The sequence below is a fragment of the Clytia hemisphaerica genome, unplaced genomic scaffold, assembly GCF_902728285.1.
Source record: "Clytia hemisphaerica strain Z4C2 unplaced genomic scaffold, Clytia hemisphaerica genome assembly, whole genome shotgun sequence".
NCBI lineage: Eukaryota > Metazoa > Cnidaria > Hydrozoa > Leptothecata > Clytiidae > Clytia > Clytia hemisphaerica.
Genome location: NW_027104129.1, coordinates 450,390 through 476,004, shown reverse-complemented (window position 1 = coordinate 476,004; position 25,615 = coordinate 450,390). Strand labels below are relative to the sequence as shown.

At 35.6% G+C, this 25,615-nt stretch overlaps 1 protein-coding gene and 2 long non-coding RNA genes across 3 annotated transcripts in view; 2 read left to right on the top strand and 1 right to left on the bottom strand.

Moving 5' to 3' along the window:
• The window catches only part of LOC136813642 (uncharacterized), a 319,208-nt gene that overhangs the window by 167,059 nt on the left and 126,534 nt on the right, over positions 1–25,615 (bottom strand). The gene's annotated exons all lie outside the window — the stretch shown is intronic.
• Positions 4,853–8,087, top strand: LOC136813631 (uncharacterized). Its single transcript, XR_010847512.1, has 2 exons — positions 4,853–5,195; positions 7,299–8,087. It is a non-coding gene; the product is annotated as an uncharacterized lncRNA (long non-coding RNA).
• LOC136813630 (uncharacterized) lies at positions 14,819–25,119 on the top strand. Its single transcript, XM_067070137.1, has 11 exons — positions 14,819–15,060; positions 17,844–17,925; positions 18,194–18,361; positions 19,113–19,189; positions 19,363–19,477; positions 19,794–19,829; positions 20,083–20,118; positions 21,554–21,946; positions 22,550–22,774; positions 24,053–24,402; positions 24,636–25,119. Exons 1-11 carry the CDS (start codon positions 15,010–15,012, stop codon positions 24,834–24,836), a joined length of 1,734 nt encoding a protein of 577 aa, XP_066926238.1. The 5' UTR covers positions 14,819–15,009; the 3' UTR covers positions 24,837–25,119.

Below are 25,615 nucleotides of genomic sequence, written 5' to 3'. Positions count from 1 at the left end.
CTCATGATCGTGTTTTTTTGGTTTTGGGTATTTTTCTTATTGCATCATTATTTTTTAAAGGGACAGTACAGTAGTAAAATGTAAACATTGCGCGAACCACGTGTCATTAAAGAGAACAATTAAAATCACGTGTCCAAAACAAACTTGTAAAACAATTGAACAATCAAAATTAGCCATATTTGGTTAGATTTTTTTATTTTGACATGTGACATTTGTTTTGATTTTGTAGCCGCTGCATACAGTTTGTTTACAAATTTCGCAAGTACTGTTATGTCCCTTTAATTATACTTATAGTTCCTCCTACAACAAAGTCTAACTCTGTCCCAATGAATTTTCACAGCTTTCGGGTCGGATACACCAATAAATCATCTGCGATCGTCATCATCAATCTACAAATTTGAATACAAAGTGAAAGCCTATTATCTTTTAAAATGACCAGTGAATTACATGCTAAATTATTGAATTGAATTGAAGTTCTTTTTGGCAGTGATACTTTCTGTTGTTCTTTAAACTTTGCCAGATTTGTCGGTTTGAATTATTGACAACGAATTTATCCCACTTTTTTACTTCACATCATACCTTGACCTTTTTGTTTGAAATTCAACCGAAAGTTTTGGGAACAAGAAAGTCACACATAATAAAACAAGTTGGATGATTAATCTTTACGTCTATATTTGGCAAATTTTCAGACAGAATAGACTGACTGACTCATTAAAAAAATCAGGAAATTAGATACCATTATCCATGCATGTGAAACCCTTCTAAATGGTGTTGGAGCTTTAAAAATATCTCAGTTTTGTATTCCTGATAGAACCGTCTACCAACTGGAAAAATTGGTTGAAAAATCGTAAATGGTAAGAGAAATGTCCCTGAAATGTTTTCTCTATTTGTGAAACCACACTATCATAACGGAGAAAGACACAAGAACTTTTTGAGCTTAAATCCTCGGGGTTTACCTTCGTAAGTAAAAATTACGAGTAAATACAAACCTTACGGGGGCCTTTTCGGAATGTAGCAGTCCCTATAAGGGTTAGAAAATTAGAAAACTAAATCTCGTCCCAGTAAGGGTCTAAAAGATGGAAAAAATTAAATATTTTGTCCATTCAAACATTGAATTTAGTCAAATTTTTCAAATTTCCCTCCTTTTTAGTCACGAAGGGTCCGAGTCTCGAAAGTAGGGCGGTACTAAATCAAAATTCAGTCAGCACTCAGAATTGTTGACAGTATAATTTTTCAAATTTCAAAGATATTATTTTTTCAACTGACTTACTAAATACAGTATCTAGGAAGTTTAATAAGAAAACCTTTTCATGGGAGGTGTTATTTTCCTACCTAGATATCTGTGGTAAAAGTGTTGTTGGGAAGATCCCAAGGTCATAAAAACATTATTTATGTTTTCTAGCAACGGGAGGAAGTCCATCCACCTACATCTAATTGTCTGAATCACGGTCTGGGGTGTTAATAAATCATTTCCTTATTTTCTCGCTAAAAGAATCAATCGATAATACGTTAATAAACAAATATTTTCTGTTGTTGTCGCTACTACACATGCACGCTTTCTTTATAACGCGGGATATAAACGTCAATATGACGTGGAGCTTCTTTTTTCTTTCAACAACATGCAACCGTGTGGAATTTTAGGTATTTTCTCAGGTAAAAAAAAATCTTACAACTGTAAAATTTTCATAACTTTTTAAGGCATCTATGTGAAATTTAATTTTTGTAGATAAAATACACTAAATTTGGCATTATTCTTGGCCGTTTTATAAAAATCCTCATCATAAACATTCTAAATTCATTTGAAAAATAATGGCTGAAAATCATACGGGGGTAGAGCCAAGTTGATGAAAATGCCTTGAAAAATCATCCAAGTTACATTGGAAAGTCTAACAAAAGAAAAAAGTCAGCAAATCACTTGAAATTGGAGGAAACACATAGAACTGTATATCAAACATGAATATGAAATTCATAGGTTGAAAAGTGAAGAAACCATAGATGTTTCCACACCCTTATGATTTTTTTTTCAAGTTCACTAAAAACTGTCCCCACTCCTAATGAAAAAAGATCTATCATTTAGAATATAAAATTTTTGTGACCCATTTCGTGAACTAAACTGAAGCCCGGGGGGGTACTAGGGCAAGATGGGTTACGGGGATGCTCCGCTGGTCAGGGTACCTTTTTTAGACCTCCACGAGTCCCAGGTAGGGTCGCAAAAACACCAAAATAGAAAAATCAGTCCCTCATAGGGTGCCTATTTTTGGAAAATTTGGGGAAAAAGTAGAACATTTGAGAACATTTTGGAATTTCAGTCCCATTCAGGGTCACTTTTTTCGCAAATTTCGAGTCCCACGTAGGGTCCATTTTTCGAACCTCAACGGAGCACCCCCGTTGGTCGACAAGGGTAGTACCCCCCTTCCCCGGGAACTGAAGCTTCTTACATTCTATCCCAAGTGTTATCCCCAGATACTGGGACAAGAATTTACATGAGTACACTGAGAGGATAACATTACAGCCACAGTAAATCGTTTGAATTCGTCTCCATGGCAATAGTCTGTTTTGATGCCTGAATCCATGTAAACAAACAAATTATTTGATATCTTTAAATCAATTTACTTCTCCATATGATAAATTCAAAGATCAATTTAACTGAAGGAGTCCCCAAGACATTTTTTCATGCAAGTTTTTTATATAAGAGCCAGCAAGCTTAAATAAAGCCTTATTAAAGTCTATTCACGATAAGTGTGCACTCTTTTTTCTTTTACCTATAACTTTTGAAGGAATTATTCAATCTTTATAAATTTGGTGTCATTGGAAAGATATTAGTGAGTGGAACAATTTAAAATAAAAAAATCTTTAAAAAAATTCTGACAATGAAGATGGAAATGAAGAAGAAAAAAATGAAAATCTTGTAGAAAAATGCTATAACTATCATTTTCACTGAAGTGAAACCTTGATCATCGAACATCATCACTGTGAAAAAATTTCTCAAAAATAATCATTCAGTCAAAAGATATCAAACAAAGTTATAAGCTAATTGATGTCTAGAAACGCTGTTTTCTGCTGCTTTCTGCTGTTTTTTTGGGGTCAATCACTTGTTAACTTTGTATCATAACTTTGTATTGAATAAATATTTTAGTGAATTTTTTTCACAATGATGACTTCCAAAGATCAAAGAATCTCTCCAGTGAAAATGAAAGTTATGGCACTTTTCTACAAGATCTTCATTTTTTTCTTCTTCATTTTCATCTTCATTTTTAGAATCCCTTATCGGTAATAGACTTTAGACCCGGTAGATTTTTTTCCAACCAGCGTAAGTAACGGACTGAAACTCGATGGGAACTGGTATTCCATATGTTTTTATGGCTCGGGGATTTGAATTACATTGTATATAAGTCAGAAAACTCATTCGGGATAGAAAATATACCTAAATATTTCACAGCGAGGATTTGTTTATTTGATTATTTTCAGCGGGGACAAAAATTGGAGTACAATTTTCCACTGCGGGAGGATATTTTTGCTAACTCCTTCATGGCTAATTTTTTCAGTGTGAGGGGGTTCCCACCGGGTCTGCGAGAAGGGGGTGTACACAAGATAACATAACCACGATTATGAGTCGAAAAGGAAATCCCATATTTTACTGGCGAGTACCTTTTCCACTATGTTTAGCAAGTTTTAGATGAGGTCGCAAAATACACCAAAATAATAAGCTATCCCTTGTATGTACATGTAGGGTGCCATTTTCTAAATTTTAGAGAAACAGTAGTGAAGTTCTGCAAAAAAATTCAAAAAAGAACCACGTGAAGACACATCTCCGTGCCTCAGAAAGAAAGCATATTCTCTTAGTTAGAATCAGAAAAAAATATTGTAAATTCAAGTGTACTTAAACGCACAGTTTCTTATAAGAACCATAACAATGAATGCAGCTAAAAGGGGCTGTTTACTCATGATTTGAGGCCGTTATCTTTGCTTTATAAAGCTCCTATTTCTTAGGTGATTAATGTTCCTATTGACCCTGCTATGTTTCAGCCACGCCTAATGAATTTCAGGTATTTTCAACGGCTTTATGTTTGTAAACATTCATTGGACTCGAGTTCATAAACGTTAGAATAAACTAAATAACAAGAGTCCATCGAGATTCTGCTTTTATCAGAAATATCGAGTGGAATTAAAAATCAGCCCTGATTAGTTAGGTCTCAGTGCGAAATGTATATCTATTAATGAGTACCATATGAGTATTACAGTTTATGACGACAAGATAAGGATAGTATTAAGGGTGCACTCAGCGAGAACAAAAGTAACCATGACAATCCTCCAGAATCTTGGATGAAGGCCAAGCGCACCAATGAAATCAGCGTAGAAAAAATTCAATGAAAAAGAGATTTTCCTCCGATAAAGTAGTCCGTCCTCACAGTACAGGCTAACTTTCAGAGAAAACTTACTGTGATGCTCACAGTAATAAAAAACAAATATGAGAAGCTTCGTGGTAGTCATAAAAAGAGGAATCTCGTGTCTTTTTCAGTCGACGTATATTGAACTATGACTAGTAGCTTTAGTTTGCAGGGAGATCTATGGCTAAGTCATGTCTGATGAGGACATTATTAATCACTATTTTAATTTCATTAGATAAAGACAAGAACATTAAACAATTAAAACTATAACAAAAAGCAGTGACGTGATTCTCGCTGGTGTAGAGCCAAAATTTTAAATACGATTTTTTTGTTTTTCCCAAGAAATAAATAAAAAACGTTAGATAATATTCTTGACGCGTCATATAACACAAGAATTGACCCACAGGTCACCTTTTGTCATTATATCATTTATATTTATATTTTCTAAATAGTGATGTTTTTTGAGGCAGAGTTAATCAGATGTGATGGAGTGCTTTTTATGCTAAATCTCAAGCTATTCCAGTGTTGAAATACACTCCGCCACTCTGCTTGTATTAGCATCGAAATAGACTCCAAAAGGTCCCGTCTTGATTGACCTTTTGTAAGTAGTCTCTATCAGGTAATACGCAATGATGACTGGATCCTGATTCATGATGTATTTTGAATACGAGAGATCCTGAGAGATCATCCATGTATAAAAGTGACAATCAACAACTTTGGAAAGACAGAACACGTTTCATAATAAACAAGTAAACACGATCAATCCAACATTGTTTGTTGTGTGTGGCCATCACAGGACACTTGCAGGTATTTTCTATTCATACTATTTCACTACTATCATAAACATTGATAAATGATTCTTTGAATTACCTCTAACTTTACATGCCCTTTTCTTGTCTACGAGACTGGAAACGTGGCTGTCTTCTATCTTTATAGCTCCTAGTTTAGTAGTTTGGCGTTAGTCTGAGGTCCATTGACTTCCAATCCCGAAGGGCTAGACTCAAAAGTCCAGGATGGGAAATGAAGTCACTTATTTCCCATCCAGGACGCCCGCGCGTATTTTTTTATAAGTCTATCGCTAGATTAAAAAAAAACGCAGTCCTCCTCAAAAACAAAGGAACCGATAGATACAATCCGTCGTCATGATTTAGTTCTGGATGGGAAATAAATGTCTTCACTTTTCTTGCCTGTGAAAGGTTAGAGATTCTACTCTAGCTCTTCGGGCTTTGAACCCATAATGCTGAGATCGTTGTGGTCATAGGCTAAAAAATGGATTATGTTTGTGTTCATTCGATATGCACACTGTAGCCTGCTGCCTAATTATAATGTTATGTTAGCATGAATTATTGCACTCACCTTTCGATCGAGTAATTTAATTCTCTTCTAGCTTAGATAGGCGCTCTACCTTGACACTATCCAACTATTTGATCAATTCAAGGGTTGGGCGTTGCCATTGAGTATGATATTTCTTGAAGTACTCAAAATAACGAAGCGTCATTTTCTAAAATAGATGAAAAAGGTCAAGATCTCACTATTGTAGGGGAGGGGCAAATAAAAATGGGAATGGATTCCTGTCAAAAAGAGACAACCATATGACAAGCCATCTTATGCTGGCTTGGCTTAAAATCTCGAGAATGACTTGAAATTGATTCATTCAAGTCTTCGGTGTGCATAAGAACAGGCATTGGCTTAAAAATAAATGTTTATGAAAGTTTTTCTTGTTACGGAGTCTTCAGATTGACGGAAGAAGGAACTGATACAAAAACTAAAATTTCCTAGACAACTTAAACATGGCATGTACTAAAAGACGGATCGACGGATCGACGGATCAACGGATCGACGGATTACTAAAAGACGGATCGTCGCATTTCGGATTACTAAAAGACGGATCGTCGTATTTCGGATTACTAAAACATGGATCGTCGTATTTCGGATTACTAAAACATGGATCGTCGTATTTCGGATTACTAAAACACGGATCGTCATATTTCGGATTACTAAAACACGAATCGTCGTATTTTTTTTAATAGAAAGCTATAGTCTGAAACAGTGTGCAATATCATTTGAATTAATCAGGAGGACCCACCATGGTTGGGTCCGACTAGGAAAATTTTAGAAAATATAACTTCTTAGACTAGCTAAAACCCTTCTAAATTGACTCTAATTTTACTAATAAAATTTCAGACCACAAACTCAAATATAATCCTCCACTTCACCCTAGTAGATACTTTATGACTACTCCATTTTATATTTATTGGCTGAAATTTTAAGTTGAGCAGGAACGAATTGATGTGTAAAAAATAAATACTTTACCGTGTAGAGAGGCCCCCAGCTGTACTAATAGTATAAACAGTAGGTATAATATAAAAAATGACTGGTTTTTTTCCTGACCTTAATAAAATATATATTTAACTAACATTGACCCAAGGGCCCATTCTTGCTACATTAGATTAAAAATTCAGCAAATGTAGCAAACGATGAAAATAGTTAGTGTATGCCTTACATATTTTCCTCAACAATCAACAATTTCACACTACCAGTCACTGCAACTATTTTCAAGAATTTTAAGAAGAAGAAGGAGGAAGCTAGCACACGAGGAATTCCTTCACACGAGGACGATCCGTGTTTTAGTAATCCGAAATACGACGATCCGTGTTTTAGTAATCCGAAATACGACGATCCGTCTTTTAGTAATCTGAAATACGACGATCCGTCTTTTAGTAATCCGAAATACGACGATCCGTCTTTTAGTAATCCCTCGATCCGTTGATCCGTCGATCCGTCGATCCGTCTTTTAGTATATGCCCTTAAACATTAAAATATTCTTAATTGCATTCTTCTTCTTGTTCAAAGGGATCAATTTGGAACCTTCCTTATATTTAACTTTTGTTTTGTTTCTATACTTTTCAGATTTTGACCAAGAAAAGTAAAGAACAAGCTATAAAAATGGCTGGCTTTAATAAGAAACAAGAAATGCGATTGAACGTCACCGCATTGAAGATTCAACGAATCGCAGATGACTTTAGTTTGCGTTTGACACCAACGAAGAAAAATACCAACGGAACTGGACGGAACTTTGCTAGTGGAATCATTTCCTCTCCAACGAAAAACTCTTCCGCTTTGAGTTCATATGGTGGAAAAGGCAAATCTTCATGTTTGGCAAGTCCCAAGAAAAAATAACTTAGCATTTTTGTATATTTCGTCAACGTTGGCTTTTTTTTTCTTCCATCTGCCGAGTGTGCTCGATGATATCAGAGCTTGTTCAAATTAAAAGAAAGAGACTTTATGAAACTTATGATATTTTGTATATTCAATAATGGGCTTCCGGCAATACAATATTTATTGTTTTGAAGGTCAATACGGGAAAACATTGACCGCAGCCAGAGTACACACCGAGCTTTATTTCCAAAATCAGGAGGCGAGTGAGCTGAGCCTTGAGCATGATAATCATAATGATAACGAGCCCTTTCTGAATTATTGTGAAATTTTTGATGCCGTTTGGTTCCAACGCTGTCCTAATTTCGAATCTTTCAATGCCCTCATTAAATATTGTAACTAAGTTAGTCAGTTGCCACGTAGACAATAATGTCTAGCAATCAAACATTTCTTAATTTATTGAGCTACAATACTATTGTTTAATACATAAAAGTATTTAAAAGGTAAATTGGTCAATTAAATTGCTATCATTTGTGTACAGAATGTAAATATTTTTGAGTTGTTTTTTAGTTTTTTATATCATCCAAGAACCCAGTGAATTTTAGATTTTCAAATCTTCCCTAATAGTAGGACCCGTGACAACAATTTCCGGAGTGGAATTTTTTTTGCTCATTCGAAAGAAGAATGTATTTAGAAACTTTTTTGAGAGGGAGTAAATTAATTAGGTCCAGCAATTTTTTTTATGGGGAAAAGACTGACGTCACAAGCAAAAACCCTCTTGGGACCCGAAATTTGACGAAATTTCAAAGTCGCTAAAACACAAAACCACTTATACTATTGGGAAGCTCTCGAAAAACGATATATAGGACTTTCAAGCGGATATGGTCGATTTCTCAACGTAACTCGGGTAAAACGGTGCCAAAGTGACGTTTTCTCAATGTTTGACGTTAATTTTCTCGAGTTAGGTACTATAAATGGGAACAGCAACTACAACATAAAATTGAGTAGTTAATGACCTCGAGGTTATAGTATATTTATCATTAAAGAATGCTTAATTTCTTGACCCCTTGAACCTTTTATTGCCACATCATAGGGTTTTTTTACAGGCCACAAATTACTTAAAAATAAAGCTATTTGTCACTCTTAACGATGTTTGGACAAAGTAATTAAAATTTTTACCGAGGCCATTATTGTACAATGCAGTCGATTTTCTAAATTAAATCATATTTATTTCGAATTCTTTTTTAACGGACGAAAATATTACCGTTATAATTCTTTTGTATTATAAATATCCTTATATATTCATATTTTTATAAAAATTAAATTTTCACGAGATAACTTTTTACTTTTATCTTTGTGCCTATTCCGTCACTTCGTTTTTACCCAATTTAAACCCTATCCAATAGAACAGAGTATAATTAGATGGGGGAAAAGTAAACATAAAAGGAATCAAAATCCCAGAAGAATCTCTTCAACTTTGTAAGACGTTTTCTAAAGGCCGGCGCAAATGAAGCCAACATTTGATCCAACATTCGAAATTTTCAATGTTGGATCAAATGTTGGCTTCATTTGCGCGCATTGAAAATTTCCAACTTTTTAAGAAATTTTGAGAATTCTAATGTTGGATGATGTTGGGTGAAGTTTGCTCGCGATCAAACTTTTCTTGCAACATTTTTGACAAAATGTTGCCGATAATTAATGTTGGGTCCATTTGCGCGAGTTTTGACCCAACATTTGATTAAAACCTCCGTGATGAGTGCAAAACAACGACGGAGGGATTTATTCGAACGTTCGAATGTTCGAAATCGAACGTTTATGACAGTTTTCGAACGTTCGAATTTGCGAGAATATTGTGGGTGTGTCATCAAAAATGTTTCAAATCATTTCAAAACAAAAAGAGAGAGTTTACAAGAAAAAGCAGCGATGAGTTTGACTGGAGAGCAACCTGCTGAAATAAATGATGCTGATGAACCTAAGAGAGAGAGTCTGGAGAAAAAGAAGAAGAAAGCTCTCAAGGAGAAAGAGTGGAGTGATGAAGAAGTAACACTGTTAATAGAGGCGTTTGAAGCCAACCCTTGTTTGTGGGATATGGAGCATGCAACATACAGTAAACGAGATGTAAAAGAACTGGCTTGGTCCAATATCTCAATGACTTTAAAGACACCCGTCTCGTCAATCAAGTCTAAAATGAACACTCTGAGAGCCCAGCTCTCTCGAGAAATAACGAAAGAGAGAGCAAGTTCAAGTGGGCAGTCGGCCGATGAATTGTATTACAGTACATGGATTCACTACGACAAAATGAAATTTCTAGTCCCCATGTTGAAAGTTTCCAAGAGTAGGGATACCATGAAGAGAAAGGCAGCTGATTGTGAATCATCAGACGTGGAATCTGATTCGTGTCCACCAACGAAGAAACAAAGCATTGCCGAAAAAAAACTTGAACTTTTGACTAAATGTACGGATGCTTTGGCATCAAAGTCTCGACCTTCAGAAACTTCGTTAACTCCCAAGGTTTCGAATTTTGCACTTTATGTAGATGAACGATTGAATCAAATGAATAGTAGATTGAGAAAATTGACCGAAAAACGAATTAATGACGCAATATTTGATGCAGAAATGACTGAATATCAACCCCCCGAACAAGCTTTTCCAAGATCATTTCCTGTTCCACCTACTTCTTTGTTCCAGCCCACTCCATTTATGGAATTTCTACAGGGATCATCAGGTCAAGTAGTTCCAAATAATAATCAATGAACAAAAATCTCATGAACGTTATTGTTAGTACCTGTTAGTATTGTAATTTATATTTGAAAACGTAAATATGTTTGTTTTTTATAAGAAAGTACCTGATGATTTTACTTTACATCAACAATATTTCCATTGCCATTCTACAGCTCCTTCATTGATAAAATAGTCCATGAATTTCTCTCTAACTGATTTTGCCGTAATCGAAGAATTATGGCCAGTACGAGGGACTTCTAAGGGATAAAGCGAATCTGCAGTCTCTTCAAGTGAACGCCATTCCCCTTCTGAAATTTCTCCATTATCCAAACAACCATCGACTAAACTGGGTGGACGGTATGCATTAGAAGATTTAGAGCTTTTTATCAACATGTTATGAAGTACAAGTGTAGCAAGAACTATATCTTCGACGTAATCGGGTTCAAAATTTATGACAGTGAAGAAAACTCTCCATCGGCTTGCCAAGATGCCAAAAAGATTTTCTGAGATTCGACGGCCTCTACTGTGTCTGTAATTGTAAATTCGTTTTTCTTCGTTCAACCCTTGCTGGGGAAAAGGCTTCATCACAAATGGCCTTAGTGCAAATGCATCGTCTCCCAAAAAAACGTGCGGGACACTTTCCCCTGAAGAGCCTAATTTTTCTCCATTAGGAAGATCAACTGTTCCATCTTGAACCCCTTTCATTAGCGAAGTCCGATTCCAAATACCCGAATCATTTGCTCTCCCCGGGGTTCCTACATCTGCATAAAGACATTCGTAATTGGGACCAGCAACAGCCAAAAGAATAATAGAATGGGTATGCTTATAATTATAATACCGCGATCCTTTATTTTTTGGTTTTATAATTCGAATGTGTTTTCCGTCCACGGCGCCTAGAGCATGGGGATAGTTCCATCTTTCTTCAAAACATTTTGCAATCTTGGACCATTGGTCTTTGTTTTCAGGAGGCATCAGGAACTCGGGCTCTAGTCGTTCTACGATAGCATTACAGCAGCCCTTGATGATATATGAAACGGCATTTGCACAGATTCTGAATTGAAAGCTCAGAGACTCTAAGCTTTCTCCAGTGGCCAAATATCGTAGGGTCAAAGAAAGTCGTTCATCAGCGTTGATAGGTCTTGTTCCACCAGATCTTTCTGTGGGTGAAATAAGATCCGAGATCTTACTGAGAACGAACTGAAAGTCACGTACGTCCATCCTAAACATATCTCTGAACCCTCTATGATCCTCCAAAATGAGCTCTTGAACAATGTTACTAAAATAGCCCTTTTCCTTGCGCCGTTTCAACCATTGTCTTGTTTTCCCTCTTCTTGGTTTCTCATCATCAGAGTCAACCAGCTCACTCAAGAGCACAACTGCCGTGAAGTCTTCCACCGTTGCCGCCATTATGGCAAAGAAAATGAAAATGAAAATGTTGGACGTTCACCTCAAATGACTTTTCATGCAACATCCCAAAGTTTGTGACGTCATTCGTTCTTGCAACATTTGACGCAACATTTAACAAAAAATGTTGGTTTGAATGTTGGCTTCATTTGCGCCGGCCTTAAGACCATGTTCACACTCTACGGTTCCATTTCGCTCCGAAATAGAATGAAGCCATTCTATTGGTTAAATTATAAATTTTTACGTCACTTTTAACCAATAGAATGGTTTCATTGCGTTCCGGAGCGAAATGAAACCTAGCGAGCACCTCACTAAAAACCGGGATTTTTCATTTCGTTTCTTACCAGGTTGCATACCTTTTAATGTTCAAAACCAACAAATTTAAACCGTTTCACTAAACTGCAAATGGTTTGGATTTGTTTACCTAAACAAAGAAGCTGTTACATCGATGTTCAATTTCTAAGATCTTTCCACTTTCCACTTTCAAGGTTAAAAACTCCAGTAAGGTTTACCGTGAGGTCGAAATTATATATCGACGCTGTGCCGACCAATCCAGATTCTATTCATCGCGCAATCAACAAAGACAAAAGTAACCATGACAACCATTCAAGATATTGGATGAAGTTCAAAGTTGATATTTTTATTCCTGTCGAAGAAAACGCAACTTAAAAATGTCATCAATGCTTTTAAAAAAGAGTCAGTGATAGAGAATCATAACATAAAGTCGGTCTATTATTTCGATTCAATTAAAGTGACATTTCCATAATTAAAAGTTTAGTAATTACTGTTATACATTTGGGGATCATGTAAAAGATTTCTTTTGAAAGAAACTCATTTCAATTACACTTGTGGGTTTCTGGGGAATTCGTAAATAGTAAACTGCATACTGGGCGCGTTCACACTGGAAAGTTTACCTAATTAAATCTATCAAAGTTAAGCAAAGAGATTTATGATGGATGAATACACTGGTTTATTACAGTTCTTTGTAGGTTCACGAGATCTATTATAACACGGTAATTGATTTTGCTTAAGGCTTCTCATTGGTTGATTTTTTATTGAGAGTTTCGATTTCACCTGTGATTGGTTGATATTGGTATCCGTACATCACTTGAAATCCGCAAACATATTTGTTCTAATGGTTTTACTCATTAACTGCATTCATCTTACACATCAACAACACCGTTTGCACTATTTCTAATTTTTTACTCAGTTAATTCGTTTTTGAAATCTTAAAACTTTTTGTTCACTGCGCGCATTCTTTGTTTATGCTTCCTTGATAAAATCTTTTGTTTTAAGGGAAGCCTCTACCCTACCCTTAAGACAATAGAGCTTGCGACTCTTAATTAAGGAAGATCGATTAAAAATTACAATACTACGTGTTCGACTCTTTGTTAAATGCACGTTCTGTATTGTAGTCAACAAAAGATTCTCCTTACTACATTTTTATTAAGGAAGGTCTGTAGTGTGAACACGACCACTGATACAGTCTGCTAAACATTAATAAGGTAATAATTGCTCTTCTTCTTTGATTCTTTCTTTGATTAGATTGACACATGCGCGATAAAATTTCTATTATTGGTCTTCAGAGGCTGAAATATTCTCAACCTCTCTCACTCTCAGATGGAATGAAATTCAAGGGTATTTTCCCGCCGGGGACGAAATTTTTGCCGAATTTACCAGTGGGGGCTGGGGTTTGTGACACAGAGGTGTATGCAGTTCCTTTATATCTTGATATAGTCATATCTTGATATAGTCATAGCTTGATATAGTCATAGCTTGACTGGATTGATGAATCAATCGATAACAAAGTATTTATTACAATCATCATCATCAAGGTATATTTCGATTGACGAAAAATAATATTTTATTTTATGCATCTGTGCACGTTTTCAAATTTATTTTGTAAATAGTAATTTGAGCATCCTCAATCTCGAAAACCACTTTGATTTCTATTGGGAGCAAATCAATGTTCAGTTTGCGCGAATCCATGAGAGAAAGTAAGCAGCCTACTCTTAGGTTCCAAATAAACGGCCCCCCCCCGCTTGTTAATTTTTCGAAAATTTTCCAACCCCCCCGGACCTTATTAGGACCCCCCCGTTTATTAATCTCTAAGAATATTTTCAGCTGTCAAAGAGAAGGCCCCTTATTTTGCTCTAAATAGCCTGATTTTAGTCTATTTTTACCTTATTTTGGGGTTTCAGAAGTACAATTTCCAACCCCCCGGCAATTAGGTCCCCCCCGTTTATTAAAATCTAGAAAATTTTCCAACTACTCCGTTTATTCGAACCCCCCCGTTTATTTGGAACCTAAGAGTAAGCTGAAAATGAATTATCAGATTCTTGAATAAATTATTTAATGTTCCTTGACTGTGTCTGTTAAAGGTTTTATTTTTACATAAGTGTTCCGGTTTCATATCAGACACGTATTTTGTATCAGGACAGTGTCTCCCTATTGTTATATTATGTTTATATAAGCGAAAAAATGTTTTCCTTTTCCTATTTCTAACCAATCTTGCTCCACGTCCTTGTAAATCCAAAATGAAAAAGTTTGTTAATTAAAATTGATGAGTATAAAAGCGATATCACTCTTATTTAAAAACAAAATTTTTAAGTGGGAAATTTACCTCCAAATCGATTTTTCTGTTCCTGGTTAGATATCATATATCCATATATTGTTTATAAACTAGCATCTAAACTTGTGATAATTCTTTTCAATATTCAAATGTTAAGCTCTGCACGTGCTCTGGATGAAGATGTCAGTTGATCAACAATAGAAGGAAATATTGTGGTAAGAAACTTTTCTACTCTAGCCCAAATATTTCATTTCTATCGGTTCAAGAAAATATTTTCAGTTACCTAAGCTACCTTTGCCTAAGACGTGTTTCAAGAGCTATTAGGTAGAAGAAAAATATGTGCAGATAAGGAGACACACCGTCAGAGCTCATTAGCGTTTTGCGTAAAAAAAGTAAGAAAACATCATCAGATAACCTACTGTTATACAGATCTGACATCAGCATACTCATTTGACCAAAACTATTGAGAAAAAAATATAAACAATTAATTTACAATTAGTAGATATTTTACTATCAAGTGGTCAGCTTGAAAAATTGGAGATCAATTAAAGAGAAAGTCACAATGAAAATTATTTTCATATTGTAGAATGGTGATAGGGCAAATTCAATTACAAGAGTGCTTTGACGATGTGAAGACACAAAACAGTAGAGAGATTTTTTTCGAACAACAAAATTGCGGTGAGGTGGAAGTTGCATATTTTCGACTTTGTTGTTTCGACTTAGACATCGACTCCACTTTCAGTTTTACATCTGTCAAGAAGAAATTTCATGTTATTTCGGATGTTTATTTTGATTTTCTTGGTTTTTACTTGCCACGTGGTAAGAGATTGTTTTTATAGCGGTCATTGTTTTCCCGCCACTAATGCTTTGCGATAGAGAGAAATGCCCAAAGTTAAGCTGGGGTTAAAATATCTTGTACTATAATATTGTGTCTGTGGGAAAAAAATCTCACTGTTGTACTTGTTTCAAAAGGAGAAATTCATTTCTTAGTGTCCTTTATTTTGTAACGTAAGTCTTCTTGACCAATACACAATACAGTCCACTACCTCGACTAGAGTACTAAACGGCAGCGGTGCGAAATTTATTAAAATTCGAGTCTAAAATTTTCAATACAATATTTCATCTACATACACCAATATTCGCACGTTTTTCTCAAAATTGTGAAGTTTTCATTCACCAGTCATCAAATGATAATGTTCGTTAATGATAGGTGTGGTCCATTAAGATAATTTAACAAGGCAATAAATAGTTAATCTGTTAAACGGTAGGTTTAATCCTGCATATACACTGACTATTGTACTTTCCAGTATTATGAACAATTAATGGGACCTTGGACTTGATAAATAGAGTCGAAATCTTGCAAAACTCGTTAGATTTAGTTATGACCTTCGGATATAGCTTGAACATCGTTCATTGTTTTTAACAAACAGTTTTAATTCCTCTAAAAGGAAAAAAATGATAACCAGTTTATATGGACTACATATGTTTTCCGCTTCCATACGATTGTATACGTTCGACTAGCAGTAACATGAATTTCTAGAGTCCTTAAGTATTTCGTTTGTAAAGATTTTCCCACAGTTATACCCTACATGTTTTTCTTTTATAAGCATAACGTTTATAGGGGCCTGATAGAGGGGCAGACACATGCTTATAAAAAAAACATGTATGCGGATATACTTGCGCTAGTCGTTTCTTACGGTTTTCATAGGGTTTTTGTGTATGTTTATACAGGCTTAAGAGCCTAAAAAGACGAATGTAATTTTTTGAATGAAACCTTTCTTGCTTAAACCATCCTATTGATTAAACAAGACCACTGTATACGCAATAATCTCGAAGTGGTAATCTTTGAAAATACCGCCCGGGGTGTAAAGATTTTCCCCAAAAAGGTTAAGAAAACCCATTTGAACATGCTTATAGAAATTGTAGTATAATTGCGTATTGGGAGCAGTTTTATGTTCTACTCTTCCCGTAAGGTCAGGCAGATTAACTTTCATCTCTCGCAGAGCGGTAACAGTTAATACCATGTCATGCTTACAAATACAAGCCCGCGTACAAGCCATTCACGGGCTAAATTAACTTCATGGTTTTCACCCTGGTCTTAAACCAGTAACTTTCAAACAGTTCATCTTTTTCATTACGTTAGTTTGCAACTGTATTAATTCGAAAATTGAATTACATCATGCTGAAAACTAAACAAATACATTTAATTGGTTGATGGATAGAGGATATTATCCATTTCCATATGCTGAAATTTTCCCATCTAAGATTACAGGAAATTGTCTTTGAAGTAAATTGGAAATGGTACTCTTGTAAAAACGTTCTCGAGCTCTCCTCATCTTTTTCTCTTCACTTAAAACGTATATTGTAAGCTGGTCTTCTATAGAAGCAATGTTAAACGTACTTAAAACCATAACCTAGTAATATAGAACTTTTAGCCTACCGTCTTTTATCTAGTTATGCGGGACAAGGGCGTCCTGCTAGTTTTTTTTTAACTGGACGGGACATGAAGCCTGTTCGAGGAAAACAGCTTATTTCTGCGCAGTTGAACAAATAAAACATTTTTGTTATGGGTGGAAGGTATTGGCTATAGGGAAGTATAGCGTTAGTTTGAACCGGAAAACATCTTCAGTGTCCTTTTAGGACCGAATATTGTTCCAAATTTAATTCGGAGACAGATTATGTGAGACAGATTATGTTCAACCCAATCTGCCTGCACAATTTTCATCTTTCTGACATAGACTGGACAACCTAAGATCTCTCACCGATCTAAAGGCTGTCTCAAAAGTATGTTGACAGCTTACTTTCCGAGAATTTTCTCAGAATCTATTTATGATATATTTGAAAGCTATATACCGTTGGAAAGATATTTCCAAAGAGAATAATCTGAAGGATAAAAGATTTTTGAAAAATTGAAAAAAGAAGATAAAAAAATTTAATATTTCTTTTTTACTGGTTCAAAAGTCGTAACATAAGGCTATTTGAGACAGATTTTAGTTCATTAGCGACCTTTTTAAAGTTATTTTCAGCAAAGCCACGTCATTAAGTCATTACAATTAAAGTGTATGTCATTATATCAATGACTGTTCAAATCATCCTTCAATATCAATACAATGATTTCTCGTTAATTAACAAATGTATAATTTGTATCATCCACTGTCCAAGAAATTTAAATTCTTTTGTTTGCAATGACAACAGGTTTTATGTAACTTAGAGTTAAGCTTTTAATTCAGAAATTTGGCAAATTAATTGTTACGAGTAATTGTACCATATAGTAAACCTAGTCTTGATATCCAAGCTTTAAATTTCGAAAAATAAAAATTTACCTCAACATACAAAGTTCTGAAATTACAGCTTGGGAGCTTGGTCTCCTCATATAGAATGAAAGTGAAACCCCATGCTTCCAAAACTTTCCCAGCCAACCCAGAGTAGCCGCAGGAATTAAGGGTAGACACAGAAATCAAGGGCAGACACAGAAATAAATAAAATGCAATCTAAACATCCAAAAATTACACAAAAGTTCAACCAACCATTTGGGAATAACTTCTACTGTGGTCGTTTTTTGAAAGTATCTATCAGTACCAATATTTCTTTTTATTCCATAGAATCTATCCATCGGAAATGCAGTTTCAAAATGTACGAGACCGAACTTTGAAGCTGCTTACATAAAAAATTATAATCTTTCATGTAAGGATCTTATGCATATTTCTACTTTGAGATTCATCACCAGTGTTTAGGCCCTCAAAAAACTGTTCCAATGTGAAATTGGCTTCGAAAGTCCAAATACGTAACTCAATAGCATCTCTTCCCTTTTTATTCGCTACTATATCAAAATTTTCACAATTTAAGAGGCTTCTAGGAAGAGTGTGCAATAGACCTAATGTCTTAATCTTAACCAAGTTGACACAATTTGAATTTGAAAAAGTGTAGAAAAATGATTTCATTTTCATATCAGCTTGGTCAAAAGATAAGGAGTTTTGGATTGGCACGTGTTCACGACAACACATTTCAACGTGCAGCAAGAAATTCACGGCTGATGGTGATCTACTCATCATAAAAATCAATGTGGATGAAACCAACTCTAAACACTTGTTCGTTCAGAGCATCATTATACAACAGGAAGGTTTGTGCGATTGTCATATCACACGCATACAAGTGATATTTTAGTGTTTGTGTTTCTATAGCAATCATAAATACTGATAGCCACATTATACTTTAATGGGATAAACTTTCGCGGGGATTAAATTTTGCGGATTTCGTTGATTTGGGTGTCATCCGTGAAAATCCGCGAAATTAAGTCCCAATACCTCTTCCATGAAATATTTCTAAACAAAACTCAAAATATGTCAGATAAATACTATTTGAATGGTTACTTGCATCAAAGAAGCGCTAAAAATGCGTATTTCAACAACTAACATGCATGATTTGGCAGTAAAAGCCACAAAATCGTGAAAATACTGCCACCAAATAGTGCCCAACCGCGAAATTTAATCCCCGCGAAAGTTTATCCCATTAAAGTATACGTTACAAATTCCTAGCGTGACTGCATTGTGGGCAAACCCCATCCACAGTACAGCCTGCTTCCTCTCGCAAGGTTTTCTCCAATTTCTTTCTTCGTTTTCACGCCTTGTTTAATTCAAACGACGAGGTCTGGGAACTAGTACCCATCTATCAGTTCTTGCGCCCACAAATGGGCGGATGACGGGCGTTTTGACACCTGTGACACCAAAGCTCTCGATCACTTCTGAACTAGCAATCGAACTTTAGACCTTCCTTAAGAGTTTGTTTATTAATATCTTTAGGTGTCATACTGACTGATAACGCGCCATCGAAATATTAGATAATTTGATCAGTTCGATTGTTTCTTTTTCAAGGATGTTTTGGGTACATTATGCAAATTAATTCAGTTGTCAATGGTAGCAGTATAACAGGGTCGGTACCCGTCAGAATGGTAAGTCGAAGGAATATATTTTTCGGCAAAATACTATCAAAGATTTCCGTTCACCCTTGCACCTTTGAATAAGGAGATATCTTTGTTTAGAATCTGACTTGACTTGGAGGCTGAACGTCTTTTGTTGTTGACTTATGTGAGATCATTTTTTCATTTTCTTCTATATACTTCAGGAAGATAATCTTTTATCAAAAAGCACTTTCGAAATGCAATACGACTCTCACATTTCATTTGACGTGACGGAAATACCAAGCGGACGTCAGATAAGTGTGGTGACCAAACTTCCAGGTAAAAAATTTCAAGATGCTTAAAAGTCTCATAAGCTGATAAGATGGTCAGTTAAATAAAGATTTTAGCGCGCTAAATTACAAGAAACAATAATTAATTAATTAACTCATAAATTCAACTATAAACGCTCAAAAGCTGTGTAACCCTAGATGGTCGAATCGCAAAAGTTCCATTTCTAAACTTTCAAAATCAGGAAACAGCGTTTTTAAGGGTTGTACAATTTATGACTTTCTGGAAAAGTGGGATAATTTTCAATAAGCTCTTCGAAAGTTGTATTTTGGATTGCAAACATTGATATCTGACTTTTACTTTTAAGGTTTATGTGAGTCATGGGTGTCATTAGATTTGATAGGTATTTTAATTTTTTTTAATAAATCAATACTTTAATCTTTTTTCAAAAAACTCTAAATAAATAAATAAACTGATAGGAACTTTTATGAAGCAGAGATTTTAACCGCGAAAGCTGGGTTAAAATGACCCAAAAACAAATAATCTATCACCGTATTGCTAATCCCAATATTCCGTCCAACCTTACACTAAGTATCAGGCGACCAAAAAGCACCGAAGGAGCAAAAATAAATTCATTACCCTATTTTCTTATTTAGAGTTTTGCAAAGAGTTGACCAACACGAATATCACAAGTAAGTCTACCATTGTGGATCAAACATAAAAGAGTATTATAATAATATACCTTATCGGCCCTTATTGGCGTTATTTTTAGGCTCTTGGCGTAATAAGGGCCGGCGTTAAAAGGGCCGGTGTAAAAAGGGCCAAGATTTTGCAAATTTTACTTAAAAGTGGCGTTAATTTTTTACCATTTTTCTCTACTGGATTTTAGGTATGATTCGAAGATAAAAAAAATTATCCATTGTTTTACTCCATATTTAAAACTTCGCAAAAATCAGTGATTTTCAATGAAATTTTCAACAGTTTACTACTGAAAAAATATAATTTAATGTAAATTGAAGCATAAATAGCCATTCTAACAAATTTTGGCGTTATTAACGGCCCTAACAGGCGTAAGCCCAAAATCGGGCTTTGGCGTAATAAGGGTCGGCGTAAAAGGGGCCGGCGTTAAATTAGGGCCGGTGTAAAAAGGGCCGATAAGGTAGTCTGGCCAGTGACTGGCTACTGCTCTTTGGTTAAAGTGTGTTTGCAAAGCTTTCAAAAAAGATTTTTCGTCATAATAACGAAGCACTTTTTGGACCTCGGTGGGTCCTTTCAAATAACCTGTGTCCTTCTGTCCGTCCGTGCAAACTTTTTTCAGGATTGCGGCCCGTTCGATCTTTCTGATTTTTTGCACAATGATGCAAAATAGTAATGCCCAAAATGTGACGGAGCGCGATTTTCGAAATGCATTGTCAATGAAACTGATTTTTGAAGCCGGAACTTGTTTTTGGCGTATGAAACATGTAGTTATAGTTTGAAAAAAACTATTTGAAATAATGGATCATTGCTATTCCAAAATATCATACATTTCTTTTATAATACCTTGTCTGAATTTCGCCTACCCTTGCCTGGAAACTTAGTCACAAGATTTGCTAGTAAAATATTTCTCGTACTTTGTCGAATTTTGATGACCATTTGTTTTTTTTCAGTCCCTATGAGTCCCTATACATTTCTTATTTTACTTCCTTTTCTATTCCATTCTATATTTATCATTAGGTGGGTCCTATATGCTTTGTGCTTGTTAACCCTAATGAAATAACTGCATGGAGGGAAATAAGACCCATGTTTACAAGGGGAGAATGATAAAAGTCAGAAGTCTTTGCTTTGACGTACACTGGAAAATTTGGAAAATGTCTCCGGTTGGGAAGTACCCTGGAATTTCAGCCCCACTGGAAATTTGACTTTGATTTCATCCCCATTCGAGATCCAATGTTTAAAAACTGCACTCAAAAACCATCTCCACTAGTTTTTTAACCTTGGAACAATAAAATTTCTATCTCCGTTGAGATTTCAATCGGAACTTTTATCCCCTTAGGAAAAGGCTCTACCGGGGATGTGAGGCAGGGGGTACATAAATTTGATTTTACTTTCTACCTGCTAAACTCAAACCCGAGCTCTTCATTATAGACGATTTAGCGAAAGCCGTTGGTCGAAAGACCTGCGCCCAGCAAGACCAGGATGTCGTATTGTCAAAACCCATTGCTCAGAAAATTGCCATCAATAACCAATATTGTACGACATCAATGTCTAAACTCAGAACAGATAAAGAAACAAGTGACAACCATGTTCTAATTGCTATCGGAGCTGGTCTTCTGTTTACTGTCGTTGCAATTTGTGTGGGCTGTGTATGGCGTCTTTATAAGAAGAAGTACCAGTTCGCTGTGTATGGTGAAGAGCAAAAGGAGAAGAATGAGCTGATTGGTGAAAATGACGATGAGAAATGGAATATGAAGAAGAAGGAAAATGAAATGAAGGTTAATATGGATGAAAAAGAAACACTGCTAACAAAGGAGACAAGAAGTAAGTGCGAGTAGATTGTATTTTTAGTTAATGACATTTCTGAAAACCAAACATTTAGTGATATACAATTTATTGATATCTTTACACCCGATCTAAACACGTGTCCGTGGATACAAATGATTATTACATCTATCCACAGACACGTGTTTCGTCCTTCCCAGGATTCACCAGTGCAGCTCGGGTAAGCGAGCATAGACTGCTGTTGTCACCAGAGTGCTCAAAACGCTAAGTGTTGAGCTTCGCATAATCGCTTGTGGTGAACGGAGAAGCAGAGCTTGCTCCTCAACAAAGTCTATAGAGAAAGAACCGAAGTTCTGAGCGTAATACATCATTTGTATTAGAAAGGTTTGCCGAGAATTGTAATTACATTCTTGTATCTTCTACTCTTTAACTAACCTCTTACTTGAAGCAGTACGCCTGGTTGAGAATCTTACACCCAAAAACCTAGTGCAATGTTTCTCCAGAGGTACAAAAATTCAATATTAGAAGTTTTTCTCAAAATGGACAGTTTTTGGCCAATTTTCTGTTGGGGATTTTCAAACTGACCTCTTTGACCCGGGAAGTATTTCTTCGTTAACAATTCGTTTCTTATCCACATTGTAGCTACTCCTCCAACGATAATGCTTCTCAGCCGTCCAGGCTGTGAATTGATGGATGCTTTACTTCGAGACTTAGCATTCATCCTCAAATCTAATGGTATTTTGGTCAACTTTTCATTGCTGGAACAATCAGAGCTGGATGCAGCTGGTGGGATTTCTTCCTTCTTACAACGAAACATTGATGCTTGCGATTACATACTCATCATGTTTACTGGACATTCTAAACAAGGTACAAGCACTGACCTTTATATATCCCTGGACCAAGTTACTCAATCCCAGCCAACCAAAAATCTTTGATCGGAGTTTTTTTTTAAATTGGTACCCTAATAGCGGCACTACTCAATAGCGGTGAAAATGCATCGAGAGCGCTAGATCTATTTTTACTCGAATACTTTTGATGATGATGCCGTTAGAGGTTAATTTTTATATAATATAAGAACAGCTAAAACACCCCTGTCCCAGTGCCCCGGTATAACTTTTTCCCTCAGTGGGGATGAAAATTTCTATCAAAATGCCAATGGGGATAGAAAATCTATTGTTTCCAGCTCGAAAATTCCAGTGCGGATTGTTTTGGAGTGCAATTATTTACATTTAGTTTTCAATGGGGATAAAATCATAAAGCAATTTCGTAAAGGGGTTGAAATTGTAGGATATTTTTTCCACCGGGGACGATTTTTTGGCCTATTTTTCCACCGGGGTGGGGGTCCACCGGGTCTGTGACACAGGGGTGTGCTAAACAAAAAAAATTATTGACTTTTACAAAAAAAGAGTGTAACTCCCTTTTTCATCATTTACCCAGGCTTTTATGATAGTAGACCTTGCCTTTAAAGTCCTTGAAAAGATAAACGAGGCCTCGTTTTAAGGACTTGGCTAGTAATTATTTTCAATCTATTCTATATATTTGTTATGTATCATCTGTGATTTATAAAACCCGAACGGCTAGATGTTGTGCTTTGGCTTTGGTTTTCACGTAACATTACAATAGAATTTCGAGTACAATTTAGCAGCAATATTTTTTTGCGATATTACAATGCTGGACAAAAGGTTTGTAGACTTCTGCGATATTTGCAAAATACTTCAATATCGATCAAAAACTAGTTCCCAAGAGCTTCTGGGTGCTTTCCAAACCCACCCAAAGCTGTTCAAAGTCTTTCAAAGTCTTTCAAAGTGTCAAAACGCTGATTTTTTGCTTGTGGTTCCCTCAAAAGCAATTCAAAAGCAATGCAACGACTTCAAAAGTGTTATTCTTAACTTCCATCCCCTTTCAGACACATTGAAGAGTCATTTTGCTCTATTTCTCATCATTTTTCACTGAAATTTCATTTGTCTACAACCTTTTGTCCAGCATTGTAACTTTTTTTTGCTTGGAAAAACTTAAAGCACGACATCTACCCCTTTGGACTTTACAGAAATCTGTGACTATCATACTTATGTTATCATTGTGCAATTATCGTTGCCCCTTATTAACAATAAATACACTAAAAAAGTATTTTCAAATTTTTCGTAGGTGGTGGAGTATTGAATGCTCACAAACCGTTCGAATTTGCATTAAAAGTCATCACCGGTCTCATGTACCATCGACACGATACTTCACGCTACGTCACAATGTATCTAGACCCTTTCAAAACCGCAATGCATTACATACCAAGTGTTTTTCATGCTTCACAGAATTATGGGTACCAAATACCTGATGATTTGGAAAAATTGATAGAGTTCCTTTCAGGTGGGCTTTTAACTGCTGAACAACATAAACAGCAAGAATTGAAGAATCAACTTTTCATTAAACGAATGCAAAGAAGCGTAAAGAAGTTACAGAGTGACCACCATGATGGTTGCCATGGCACCAAATGTTTAAAGGTAAGTTGGTGGGTTAACTGTCTAAAAGTCAAATTTTTTACAATAATGTCTAATGAAGTTTAACGGTCGTGGTGCCTTACGTTGCACATTCATTCTTCTTTAGAGTCACTCAACAGAGACGAACTTGGTAGATAGAGTCTGTGAGACCAGGTTGTTATCTAATATAAGCAAATGAACAATTTCAAACCAGCAAATAAATTGACTGACAATATTTTTGCTTTCTTTTATTTTAGGGCAAAAACTATCCAAGCGTCAGTAACCTGTCATCTATATGGGCGACAACAATTCCTTCAAGGGCGTCATCAACACATGATGTGGGCGTGTTGGAGGACTCCACCCATGAAGATTTACCAAGAGTGCAACTAGATTCTGAGATGGCGGACAATAACCAGAGACTGTTAATAGAACGTTGGGCTACATCTTTTCCGTCGTGATTCCTTTCTTAGCTCATTTGGAAAATGTTTTTCGAGATAAATTTTAGATTTACTGCCTCGCGACTTTAAATAACTCGATTTTAAGTCAAACTAAATGGCTTTATGGGCGAGAAGACTTGTTTTTTTTTCAGCTTTGATTTTTTTCTACTTTTTTTGTATATATTGTAGATTTTGTGTATTTCAAATCGTAGACAGACAATTGATCAAATTTTGGTCTAATTATTATGACCTGACCACCTGCCAGATACCTTTTTGACGATATTAATAAAATGATGGAACTAGTGGAAAGGAGATTCCGGTAGATATGACGTATACAATCCCTTAGCAAATTTTATTATCATAAACCTCATTTCACCCAGCACTGGCAAAACTTAAAAAACCATGACATTTAGAGCAAGTTAATCAAATTTGATATTGAGATTCTTTGCATAATTGGACCTACCTCCTGGTGATTTGTTGTAACTGATACAAGAACGTTTAAAACATCCTCTCTACTTAATTCAATGCTTTCTATGTAGGTGCTAGCAGATTCCACTGCCTTCATCAGAAACAAATAAATCTTAGTGTCCAAGACAATTTGTTTTCATTTTTTAGGGTTATTAACAACTTGGTTAATGCTATTGAAACTCAACAAGTATCAAATCAGCGATTGGACTATGCAATAAGATGTTTTTCTATACTTCTGTCCCGTCAAAATTTCGGTAAAAATGTGCAAAAAAATGATACATCTCAAATATTCGGATTTTGATAAATAAACCTGACAACATAAAAGTTTGAAT